Genomic DNA, 12,575 nt, shown 5'->3' on the forward strand with positions numbered 1-12,575 from the left:
GCAAATGCCATCCCTTTTTCAGTAGCAGGAACTGGATCGAGGGAAAGACGAATTCAGCAATGTACAGAGACATCCTGCATTCAGACTGCTCTAGAGCACTCTGGACCTCAGATTGGTGAGAAGGTTCCTCTTCCAACAGGAAAACTACCCTAAGCACACAGTCAAGATAACAAAGGCGTGGCTATGGGACAACTTTGTGAATGTCCTTGAGTGGGCCAGCTAGAACCCAGACTTGAACCCGATTGAACATCTCTGGAGAGACATGAAAATGGCTATGCACTCCTCATCCAACCTGATGGGGCTTGAGAGGTCCTGCTAAGAAGAATGGGAGAAATTGCCCAAAAATAGGTGTGCCAAGCTTGTAGCATCATACTCGAAAAGACTTGAGGCTGAAATTTGTGGCAAAGGTGCTTCAACAAAGTATTGAACAGGCTGTGAATGTATGATTTTATCTCTATGATTTTTTTTGTTTTTTATTTTTAATATATATGCTAAATTTCAAACAAACTTCTTTCACATTGCCATTATGGGGTGTTGTAGAATTTTGAGGAAAATAATTAATTTAATCCATTTTGGAATAAGGCTGTGACATAATAAAATGTGCAAAAAGTGAATACTTTCCGGATGCACTGCATCCAAAACCCTGTCCTGGTGGCTACACAGGCAGAATTAAAAACTTGGCATAGTTTCTAAACCTTCTCTACTTTTATTTATTTTTTTCATGCTAGTCTCTATATCGAAAACAAATAGGTTACTAAAGTACAAAAATTCCAGTACGACAGAATAAAAATTTGGAAGTGATGAAATGTATTGAATTTGTATTATTTTGCGACAAAAACTGTACTGAAAATCGTACAATCTGGTATCGTACGAGAAAAAGTTTCATGTTTGTCCCTTCAGATAATTTCAGACGAAAGCTGCGTACTAAAGATCAGATTATTGTACGATCGCTTCAAAAGAAGTATTTTTTGAACAATATTCTGATTGTGTGTACTAGGCTTTAGAATACATACCAGATGCTTACAAACTTACCGGGTCTGTGATTTACAGACACTTTTCCTCTAGCGCTAATATTATTATTGAAATAGTTTTGAGCTGTTTGAGGATTCAGATCCAATTCAGCATTTAGCTTCAAGACAAGTGCAACTGTAATAGCATTAACGAGACTAAAATATGCAAACTTCAGCTAACAGGTCACAGTGCTGTGTTTTAAAGTGAATCTTTAATTAGAAAAGTTATTGCTTTACTTCAAAAAGACCCTGTCGCCACTTTAAAAAATTGCTGGCAAAAGCACAGAAAAATCAAGTTTTTTAAATGCTTATTTGCAGCATTTCTTTACATATTTTTATTGAAATGCAATGTGTCTCTAAACTTTTGCTAACCCTGTCCTTACATGTCATACGCTTTCTTTTGTGGGCGAGTCTAATTACTCTCCTCCCCCTGTTCCCTCACCTTCCTACAAAACCTTTCTTGCAGGGGGAATTATGGCTTGGAGATCTTCTTGTTGGCTTATAAAAGGGAAATAAGAAGCCATTGTCTAACTTAGCCTACCAGAACCCACCTATAACTAAAATATAACTTTTAGTAAACAAACCCTTTAAAAAAGATAATAGGGTTATCATGAAAACAAAAAATATATATATTTTTCATCATAGTCTCCCATTCTACAAATAGAAGCATATAATTATTTAACCACTTAAGGACGACCCCACATACATGTACTGTGGCAGGGCGGCCTTTAAGCGCAAAATCACGTAACTGTATGTGATTGCTGATTGTTGGCTCTGGGGCATGCGTGCACACCGCCGGAGCCGTGCTCCCGCTGTGACTGGACACAGCAGGAGCCAATCAGTGGGTCTGGCGGCCAGGATGGCCACCGGGACCTGCTGATCGTTCAGTGGAGAGGCAGAACGGAGGTCTGCCTATGTAAACAAGGCAGACTGCCGTTCTATCAGAGAGGAAGAGAGAATCTTGTGTTCCTGCTAATCAGGAACACCAATCTCCCTTTCCCCAGTCAATCCATCCCCCACACAGTTAGAAAGCAATCCCTAGAAGCACACTAAACCCTTTGCTCTCCCCTGATGTTAACCCCTTCCCTGCCAGTGCCATTTATACACGCATTTTTTTTTTTTTTTTTTTAGCACTGATCACTGTATTGGTGTCACTGGTCCCTAAAAAGTGTCATTTTTGGCAGATTTGTCTGCCGCAATTTTGCAGTCCCACAAAAAAAATGCTGATCCCCGCCATTACCAGTAAAAACAATTAAAACAAATGTATAGTTCATAAATCTATCCCATTGTTTGTAAACGCTATATCTTTTGCGCAAACCAATGCGCAATATATGCTTATTGGGATCACAAAAAATGGCCTGGTCATTAAGGAGGTAAAACCTTCCGGGGCTGAAGTGGTTAAACATGGTCACATTAACAGTTATCTATAACATGTAATGGCTGGATACATAATATTTGGATACAAACCCTGAAAACAGTACAGTCTGTGTATGCAGGAAAAGAATACTTTCCCAATCACAAATGGACTCACCTCTAAAAACACTCCTGTAATTAATGGATTCAGGATGTCTGACTTCTCAGAAGCCTGGAAAGAAAAGCACAGACAGAGGCTTAGAAATAATCTACCATTTTCGCATTTTCCCTTTATATCTGTGATTTCCTGAACAGCCAATCAAAACTCCCTGACCTACTAGTCTCATGCGATGTATGCAATGCTAAAATATCTGCTAGACTGGAGGGCAGTAATTGGACAGTGAGATATCAGAATATACTGGTGTAAAAACAGCCAATCACATGCTTCCAAAATGCCTAATTAACTTTGTTCAGAGGTATGATATTAGTAAGCTGACACTCTTGAATGTACTATTGCTATGTATAACACCTTTCTGTTTTCATATACTGTCCCAGAGGACTACCAATGGCAAACTGAGTCCTGCTAATTGGATAAATAGAACACTAAGCCTTCACTGGTTGAGGCATTTTGTTTTGGACACTTGGTGAATTAGCTCTCCCACTGTGCATTATCAATGCCGGTTAACATAGTAGTTTTGCTATATTTATAGCATGTTAGTTTATCTATTTTCCTTATCTGAATTACAAAAAGTCTCCTTATTAAAATAGGGAAGTATCAGCAAGTGCTAGCATGCCATAATAGGACAACTCACTTACCCCAGTTGTTGTCAGGAGGGTGGTCATTTTCTTTGAAAGCTGTGAGATCTCCTTGCACAACATAATTGTCATCCTAAAAAATAATAAGACCATTATAAGTCAGTAGAAAAAGCATCACTCTCCATGACATGTTCCAGAAAGAATGACCAACCATTTATAAAACTATAGCTTCTCGCAGATCGTTTTCCAAGAATCATTTCAAATACCTATTTATTTTTAGAGAGGATTCCTCCTGAAAAAAAAAAGCTTTAAATGCAACTTGTTGGAATCTGTATTAATTAACACAGACTTCGATACAATGCTGAAAATTGGAGAAGGCCTGAAATTCTGCTGCAGATTGCCCTTTTTTTTTTTTTAGAACACCATACTATATAAACCTTCTCTTATCTTCAGTGTTTGCCCATTTTTTTCTGTATCGCCTTGCCTATAACTTAAGCATAAATCTCTTCCTCACACATGACTCTTTAGCCATACATATTCAACAGAATCTCAAAATCACAAAAGTGACTAATGGCCTTCACAGAGCCAAAACAATAGATGACACTTCTCAGCTTCTGGTTTATTTAAAGTCTTTATTTTCACAGCTCACACAAAAAAAATGCAAATGTGAAAAAGTGGCACACAGTGACTCAAAAAACAGACGTGAACAATTTGATGTCATGAACATGCAAGGTGATTGTTCATTACAAACTCTGGTATAGTTGGGAATACTGAATCATTTTATGAAAAGTCACAGAGAGACCGTAATGGGCCTCTATTCAGTCTACATCCACCCAATTTTTTATAATACTCCTATTTTCCAATGCTAAATTAATGCAGCGTGTTTCCATTTGAGGTGTGCATATTTTATTAACAATGGGAAAAAAAAGGGATGAGGGGAAAAAGAGACAGGGATAAAAAAAGAGGAGGAGGCAAGAGCAGCATAGGGGAAGGGAAAAGCAAGGAAGGCAAGAATTTGTGAGAAGGGAAGAATTGGTGAGTGATGGCCTCCTCTGGGAAGTGGGGAAGGCTTATTGGTCTCTCTTCCACTACAGGAAAGGAACAGTGCTTGAACTCTGAATTCTCCTATTTACACTGCAACATCAACACACTACGGCCGAAGAAATGGTTCATAGGCACAAGTCAAGATTTCTGCATAGCAGGGTTTGAGGCCATGCTCCGAAGGGCTGATGTAAACTCAGTAAAAAATGTTGCATCTAATAAAACCCTATTTGTCAGATTTATCTTTAAGAGTTGCAGTTGGATTTTCCTTGCATCTGATGTTATTTACATTATCAAAGCAGACGGCAAAGGTAGAAGGAAAGTTTTGTTTATTGGTATATGAAATGCAGGCTTAAGCTCCATCAAGATAAATCAATAAAGATTTCTTTCACCTGAATTATGAAATGGGTGGAAGATGCAATAGACAAGTAGTAGGGTTAAAGCCAAGGTCAATGTCTGCAAGCTTATTTAGGTATTTTTTGTGACTTGCAATAGTCCCAAAATATGCGTACAAGTTACCCTGGCTTCACCACATCTTAACGCCTGTGTGTGTAATCTCTGGAAAGAACCAAGAGAGTCCTGTACCATTTGTCATGAGTTTATGATTCATTTCTTGTAATCTGTTGCTAATAGAGGTTTGGTGTGAAAAATAAATAATGAGGTCAATCCCATGATATAGAATTTAGGTCCCTTTTCCAATCTCAAAGAATGATTTAGAGGGTAAATTATAAGCCGCTAGAAACAATTGGTAAGAAGTGGAGAGAGTATCACTTGTGGTGTCAATTTGTGATCAAATCTCTTGAAAGAGGATGAAAAACAGCGCATTTTGGTTGAAAATTGAGCCGATTGTGTTTTTAGTCGGTTCAGGTACCTGCCAGCTGATAAAAGAAGTAAAGTGAAATGCCCTAAAATGATTACATATTACCTACAACTTGAACATTTTGTTAGCATGACCAGGGGAAACTTAAGGTGACTGATGATGGATAAAACTCAGGAGGGAAATGGTAAGCGTTTCATTTGCAAGAGATTCTCTGACCCAGGGTGCAACAGATGGAGAGAACAATGTTGAAGTTAAGTGTTAAGGGCTTGAATAAATGTTACAGTAATCACGAGATGACGGAGGGGATGGTCCACACATTTATCTAAGACTCGCCAGTTCCTAAATGTCTTGCAGGACATTTTCATGGGTCAAATGGTAGATGCACCAAATAGAAATAAAGCGTTACTAGATCTACTGATTGCCAACAATACAGACCTGATCAAAGATGTGGAAATACGAGACAATTTAGGAAACAGTTATCACAGGTCAATTGGTTTCAGTATAAATCACATAAGTAAGAAACATAAGGGAACCTTTACTAGAAGGCATAAATTGGGATGAAATCTTAGGAACAAAGAACACGGAGAGATGGGTTCACTTTAAGAGCATATTAAATAAGGGCATCAGCCAGTGCATCCGATTGGGTAATAAATTTAAAAGAGCGAACAAAGGTCCTGGATGGCTTAACTCCAATGTAAAAAAATGCATATAAAAGCAAAAGAGAAGGCCTTCAAAAAATACAAGGTTGAGGAATCATTACCTGCATTCAGACATTATAAAGAATGCAACAAGAAATGAAGAAATGTAAGGGTGCAATTAGGGAGGCTAAGATAGAACACAAAAGACACATAGCGGAGGAGAGCAAAAAAAAAATCTCAATAAATTCTTTAAGTATGTAAACAGTAAAAAAGGGAAGACAGACCATATTGGTTACAAAGGATGGATGGAGAGATGGCAAAGGTATTGAATTTATTCTTCTCCTCAGTATTTTTTTTTTTTTTAAACAACAGGAGTGCTTTATTATCCAACATACATACACAGTACAAAATGACCAAGAGTATAATGGGTCAAACTACCGGCGCAGCCGGAGCACAGTAGGATACGAAACGTGTTACATACATCAGCATATGTCATTCGGTGATACAAAAAAATACAGACTAAAATACAAACTAAAGTACAAACTAAGAGGACGAGGGCTTCTACAAAGACCCAGAGACCACCTCAGCCTCCCGATGTCCACGGGAGCCAAATTCTGTCAAACTTCCACGGACAACCGCGATTTAGGTAGGTTATTTTATACAAAGGCAAAACACTATTCACACTTTTCTCCCACTGAATCACACTAGGAGGAGTGGACGAGAACCATTTACAGATGATTTCTTTCTTAGCGTAAAAAAGTAAATAGGAAATCAACAACTTAGAGTAATAGGGTCTACTTTCATCCGCGTGAATGCCTAGTAGGGCCATCTCAGGAGTCCTAGGGACCTCCAGCCCCAACCGAGTGTTGAGGTGATCAAACACCTCGGACCAATACGTATGCAGTCTGCAGCAGTCCCAGAACATATGAAGGTAGGTACCAAGTTCCACCCTGCACCTAGGGCAGTGTGGATCCCTATTAGGGTATATTCTCGCCAGGCGCGTAGGAGTGTGATATACCCTATACACAAACTTCGTTTGAATAAGTTTATCGCCCGCAGAAATGACCAGTTGAGGACCTTTTTCCAAACATTCCTCCCAATCCTCCCGCTCCAGAGATGGGATACCCTCCTTCCATTTGTCCCAAAGAGAGTCCAGCTTATGAGAGTCAATCGGGAGTACAATCCGGTACACATCTGATAGGGGTTTTTGGGGGCCCTCACCCTCAAACAGCTCCTCCAGCGGAGTAGTCCGCAGGGTTGGGGATTCAGGAAACTGTGCCCTAGCCGCATGACGCAGCTGAGCATAACGAAAGAACATCCAGCCAGGCAGGCCATGGGAACGAGTCAGCTGGCCAAACGTCAGCAGGGTACCTGCCGGCATAACATCCCGCAGAGTTGTAATCCCAAATCGCACCCAGATCTGCGGGTCTGGAATTGTCCTAAAGTGGGGAAGGTTAGGGTTATTCCAGAGGGGCTGGGCCGGGGACCAGTCACCCGGCCGAACAAATCTGCGCCCCGCCATCTTCCATACCCGAAGAGAAGCCTTCGTCGGCCCAGGAAGAGCCGCGTACGCCCCAGCCCCCCTGTATACTAGGCCCTGCAGGTCAGACACGGAGCCCACCAGCGCTGCCTCCAAGCGCACCGCCACGTTCGAATCCCGCGCCGCGAACCACCATGAAACAGTGACCAGCATAGCGGCCCAGTAGTAAAATCGCAAGTTGGGAAGGGCTAGACCTCCCACCCTCACCGGGGACTGAAGCGTGGACTTAGCCAACCTAGGGGCAGCACCATTCCACAAAAAGGAGCTAATACACTTATCCGCCTCCCAGAAAAAGGAGCCCGGAACCCACCCCGGACAGTTCCGAAATATGTAATTGAACTTAGGGAGAAGCACCATTTTTAGAATGTTTATACGTCCCACCAAGTTCAACGGAAGTCCAGACCAGGCCCGGCACCTCTCTCGCAGTAGTCGGAGAAGGGGGAGTACATTTAACATGTAATACTTATTGGGATCTCTGGCCACCCGTACCCCGAGATAGGTAAATTCAGAGGACCACTGTAGTAACGACCCACCAGGGGACGTGGGCACACCCGCATCCAAGGGAAAGAGGAGAGATTTTGACCAGTTAATGCGAACGCCAGAAAAGGACCCAAATTTGTCAAAAATCGCAAGAGCTTCCGAAAGGGAAGGACCGGTATCGTTTAAATACAACAAGGCGTCGTCCGCGTATAGTGAGATCTTCTCCTCCGTACATCCCTTTCGCAGTCCCCGTATAGACGACGCTCTAATTAATATGGCGAGAGGCTCCAGGGCCAGGGCGAACAACCCAGGCGAGAGAGGACACCCCTGTCGCGTGCCCCTTTGCAATGAGAAGGGTTCCGACATCCAACCATTGGTGCGCACCCTGGCCCTAGGAGCCGCGTAAAGCAATCGCACCCACCGTAAAAATTTAGGACCAAACCCAAAACTCCGAAGCACCCCCCAAAGGAACTCCCACTCCACAGAATCAAATGCCTTCTCAGCATCTAAGGAGGCAATTGCTCTGCTGCCCACCTCATCATGGTCAGAGGAGAGATTTAGAAAGAGGCGTCTGATGTTAATGTCCGTGCCCTTCCCAGGCATGAAGCCCGTTTGGTCAGCATGCACCAGGGAGGATATTACGGAGTTCAAGCGGGTGGCTAGGATCTTAGCCAGCAGCTTGGCATCCACGTTCAGTAGGGAGATAGGGCGGTAAGACCCACACTCCCCAGGATCCTTACCCGGTTTGGGAATCAGGACAATAGTCGCCTCACCCATGGACTCAGGCAGACTATCAGTCTCCCCGATTCCAGCAAGAAGGGCCCGAAACCTAGGGGCTAACAGGTCAGCGTGCTGTGAGTAAAACTCAGAGGGTAGTCCGTCAGCCCCCGGAGTCTTACCACCTTGAAGACTACCGATGGCCAGCTGGACCTCCTCCAGCGACACGTCCCTGTCCAGTAATTCCCTGTCATCCCCTGAAAGTTGGGGAAAGGGAATCCCTCCCAGATAGTCCTGCAGTTCCGCAGCCGTACATTGGGACCTGGAGGTATATATACCTTGGAAAAAGTCATAGAATCTACGGTTGATCTCCGCCGGAGAGGTAAGCTCCCGGCCCTGCACATCCCGGATACTAGCAATATGAGTAGAGGGCCTCTGGGTGCGTGCCAGCCACGCCAGCAACCTACCATTCTTATTGCCATATTCAAATAGTCTATGTTTGGAATACAACATAGACTGCTGCGTCTGCGTTACATTAAGCAGGGATACTTCCCGAAGGACCTCCTGCCACCTCCTGTACACATCCCCATCCCCCGTCCGAACATACTCCGCCTCCCTCCTCCCACTTTCCTCCTCCAAGGCTTCAAGGGACCTAGATGTCTCTTTACGTAGGGACGCGATGTGAGAGATAAAATGACCCCGGATGGCAGCCTTAAAAGCGTCCCAAGCCACCCCACCCTCAGTCGAGCCTTCGTTAAGTTGCCAGAAATTGCAAATAGCTTCCGATGTCCCCTCCTGTAGCCTGTCATCCACAGCCCAGTATCTGGATAGGCGCCACAGCCTCACCCCGGGGGGGGGCGCCAAAGAGATAGTGAGCATAAGGGGTGCATGGTCCGAAATCCCACGGGGCAAATGCCGCGCCGTCCTCGACCACCCCAGAGCCCCGGGGGAGGCAAACGCCAGGTCAATGCGCAACAGTGCCCGGTGGGAGGCGGAGTGACAGGTATACTCCCTCTCCTGCGGGTGATAGTGGAGCCACACATCCGCCAGGGCAAAAGTGTCCGCCCAGCGCTGCAGCTCACCACTTGGACGGGACATGGGGCGGAGCCTATCCACATCGTGCTGAGGAACTAAATTAAAATCCCCAAAGACAAAAACCTCAGGTATCTGAAAACCGAGAACAGTGTGCATAATATCGTACAGAAGTTGCCCATTAGCTGGCGGGGGAAGATACAACCCCACCAGTACCATATCCCTATCATGTAAGGTAACACACAGTATTACAAATCTACCCCCAGGATCCGTGCGCACCTCGTGAACTCGCAGCGGAAGGGACCTGTGGATCAAAACACTAACTCCCCGAGCATATGAAGAGTAAGTAGCGTGATAGTGGGTGCCTACCCACACCCTCCTAACCCCCAAAACCCGGGAGCCAATCAGGTGCGTTTCTTGTAATATACATATATGGGGGTTATACTTTTGCAGATATTTAAACACCAGAGATCTCTTGATAGCGGAATTAAGGCCCCTGACATTCCAAGAGATAATGGATATATCAGCCATAACGCACTTCACACACACCACCTAACCAGATCCACAGGTCCCTCCCAGCCGTCGTTTCCCAGCACAGACACCCCAGACCTAGAATCAAGAAAAGATCAGTTGAATGACACCATATATGTAGTGGATCGTACCCCGTGTAAGTAGCAAGCAACTCCATTAAACAGTCAAAAACAAAAAAACAAAAAAACAACATGAAACTAAACTTTTTCCCCATCCGCAACTGCGGATACAACCCCCCGCCCCCCCACCCCACACCCCCCCCCAAACCTGAGGGTGCATAGATCCCCCAAGTAACCAAAAAGTACATTGCTTAACTAGAGCGTGTAAACATAGCAAGAGGTGATGCCTAACGGCATTAGAGAGCCACAGAGATGCTGACATCCAGTGCAGATGAGGATAAGACGTCATCTTGTCTCCCAGCTCCTGCCAGGGCCGCAGTCAGTGAGTACACACAGGTGCAAGTAACATACAGCTCATCCGGGTCCAGTCAGAACAGCCAAGTAACATAACATCCCCCCCTCCCTTGAGAGTGAATAACAGAAAGGAGTCCATGGCAAAAAACAGAGAAACGGTATCAAGTCAAGAAAGTACCCCCTACCGCTGCCCCCTGGAACACAGTACCCCAAAAATTTGTCCGTGTTTAGAGGGGTATCATACCCAAACATGGGTTTGTCCGGGCTGGATGAGTACACAAGTCTGATACACCAGAAAACCCCCCCCGATCCACCATCACACAACATCCAGGGGGACAGCAGCATAAAAGAAAACAGGGGAAAAAATATGAGCCAGAACCGAAGGCATCCATAGCAGCCAGCTAGAAGGCACAGTCATTCCCACAGTTCTAGTGACGGGCCGGTAGCGACTCCAGCCAGGCGGCAGCCTCCCGCGGGTTGGTAAAAAATTTAGTGGTCTCACCATCCTGTACCCGTAGCTTTGCAGGGAAAAGGACACTATATTTGATGTTTTGAGCCCTCAGGCCTACCTTCACCTGGTCGAAGGATCTGCGGAGCTTCTGTGTTTCCATGGAGTAGTCCGGGAACATCATCACCGTGGCATTCTGGAAACGCAATTCACCCACCCTTCGGGCAGCTCGCAACGCTTCATCCCTGTCCCGAAAATGCAGGAGCCGGAATATCAGGGTGCGCGGCCTCGCTCCAGGAGGCCCCGGGGTAGGAGGGACACGATGCGCCCGTTCCACAGATTAGTATGGGGAAAACTGCGCATCAGGCAGCAGAGTCCGTAGCAGCTCCTCCACAAAGACCGCCGGGTTCTTCCCCTCCGCTCCTTCGGGGAGGCCAACCACGCAGAGGTTATTCCTCCGGTTCCTATTCTCCGCGTCGTCAGCCTTGTATTCTAGGGCACGAACCCGAGTGTGCAGGGTGCGGATGGACTCCGCATGGTCAGCCGCGAGGTCCTCAACCCGCCCGACCCGCTGTTCAGCCTCTGTAACTCTGGACCGGAGCTTGTCAAGATCCTGACGGACCAGGCCGACATCTAGCTGTACAGCTTTGATTTTGTTAGTCAGGGTAGCTTGACACGTGGCTATAGCCGCCATCACGTCCCTGAGCCCGATCTCCTCAGCACCTTCCTGGTCATCCATCTCCGTCTGGGACGCCATATTGCGCGCCCTTGCAGGGGGGGTCGTCGCTTGCAGGGCCGGTACCGAGGGGGAGTCCGGGAAACGAAGCTTCTTACCCCTGTGCCGAGTTTTGCAGGACATCCGGAGCACCTGTGGGTAGGTTGTGCAGTAAAAGGAACAGCAGGTAGTTAGGTTCAGGATAAAAAGGCAGCAGAGCTCTGGCTTCCACAACCTCTCAGGTCGCCATCTTGGACACGCCCCGTCTCCTCAGTATTTTTACGAGGGAATTGGGGGGCTTCAGTAACCAAAACTACAGTGCTTATCCTCGTGACACATCATGGGAAGCATCTTCATGGCTAACACAGGACAGAATTAGAATTAGACTTGGGAAACTTAACATTAATAAATCACCGGGATCGGATGGCTTGCACCCAGGGGTACTTAGGGAACTCAGTCAAGTAATTGACAGACCATTGTTCATAATTTTTACTGACAGTCTACTGAATGGAATGGTACCAGCGGATTGGAGAAAAGCCAATGTAGCACCAATATTTAAAAAGGGCCCAAAATACAGCCCTAGGAATTACAGACCAGTTAGCCCAACATCAATGTTATGCAAGCTCTTGGAGGGGATGATAAGTGACTGTATAAAGATTTTAGTAATGAAAACGGTATTATTAGCAGTAATCAGCATGGATTCATGAAGAATCGTTCTTGCCAAACCAATCTATTAACCTTCTATGAGGAGGTGAGTAGCCATCTAGATAAACCATCTAGATAAATGAAGGCCCATAGACGTGATGTGTCTAGATTTTGCAAAAGCATTTTACACAGTTCCCCATAAACATTTACTGTACAAAATAAGGTCTGTTGGCATGGACCATATGGTGAGTGCATGGATTGAAAACTGGCTACAAGAGTGAGTTCAGAGGGTGGTGATAAATGGGGTATACTCAGCATGGTCAGAGGTGGGTAGTGGGGTCCCACAGGGTTCTTTGCTGGGACCAATCCTTTTTAATGTGTTCATAAACAATCTGGAGGATGAGGTAAACAGTTAAATCTCTGTATTTGCGGACGA

The 12,575-nt window shown here is 45.2% G+C and overlaps 1 protein-coding gene across 2 annotated transcripts in view; it reads right to left on the reverse strand.

The window, feature by feature from the left end:
• The window catches only part of FAM114A2 (family with sequence similarity 114 member A2), a 92,294-nt gene that overhangs the window by 12,157 nt on the left and 67,562 nt on the right, over nt 1-12,575 (reverse strand). For both annotated transcript variants that reach the window (XM_077468362.1, XM_077468361.1), the window contains exons 12-13: nt 3,180-3,252; nt 2,542-2,595 (exon numbers count right to left, since the gene is read on the reverse strand). In XM_077468362.1, the coding sequence (XP_077324488.1) occupies nt 2,542-2,595; nt 3,180-3,252 (127 nt within the window). The remainder of the gene's footprint in view (nt 1-2,541; nt 2,596-3,179; nt 3,253-12,575) is intronic.

This window comes from Lithobates pipiens, unplaced genomic scaffold, assembly GCF_037356315.1.
Source record: "Lithobates pipiens isolate NorthernLeopardFrog02 unplaced genomic scaffold, aLitPip1_a1.2 Scaffold_8, whole genome shotgun sequence".
NCBI lineage: Eukaryota > Metazoa > Chordata > Amphibia > Anura > Ranidae > Lithobates > Lithobates pipiens.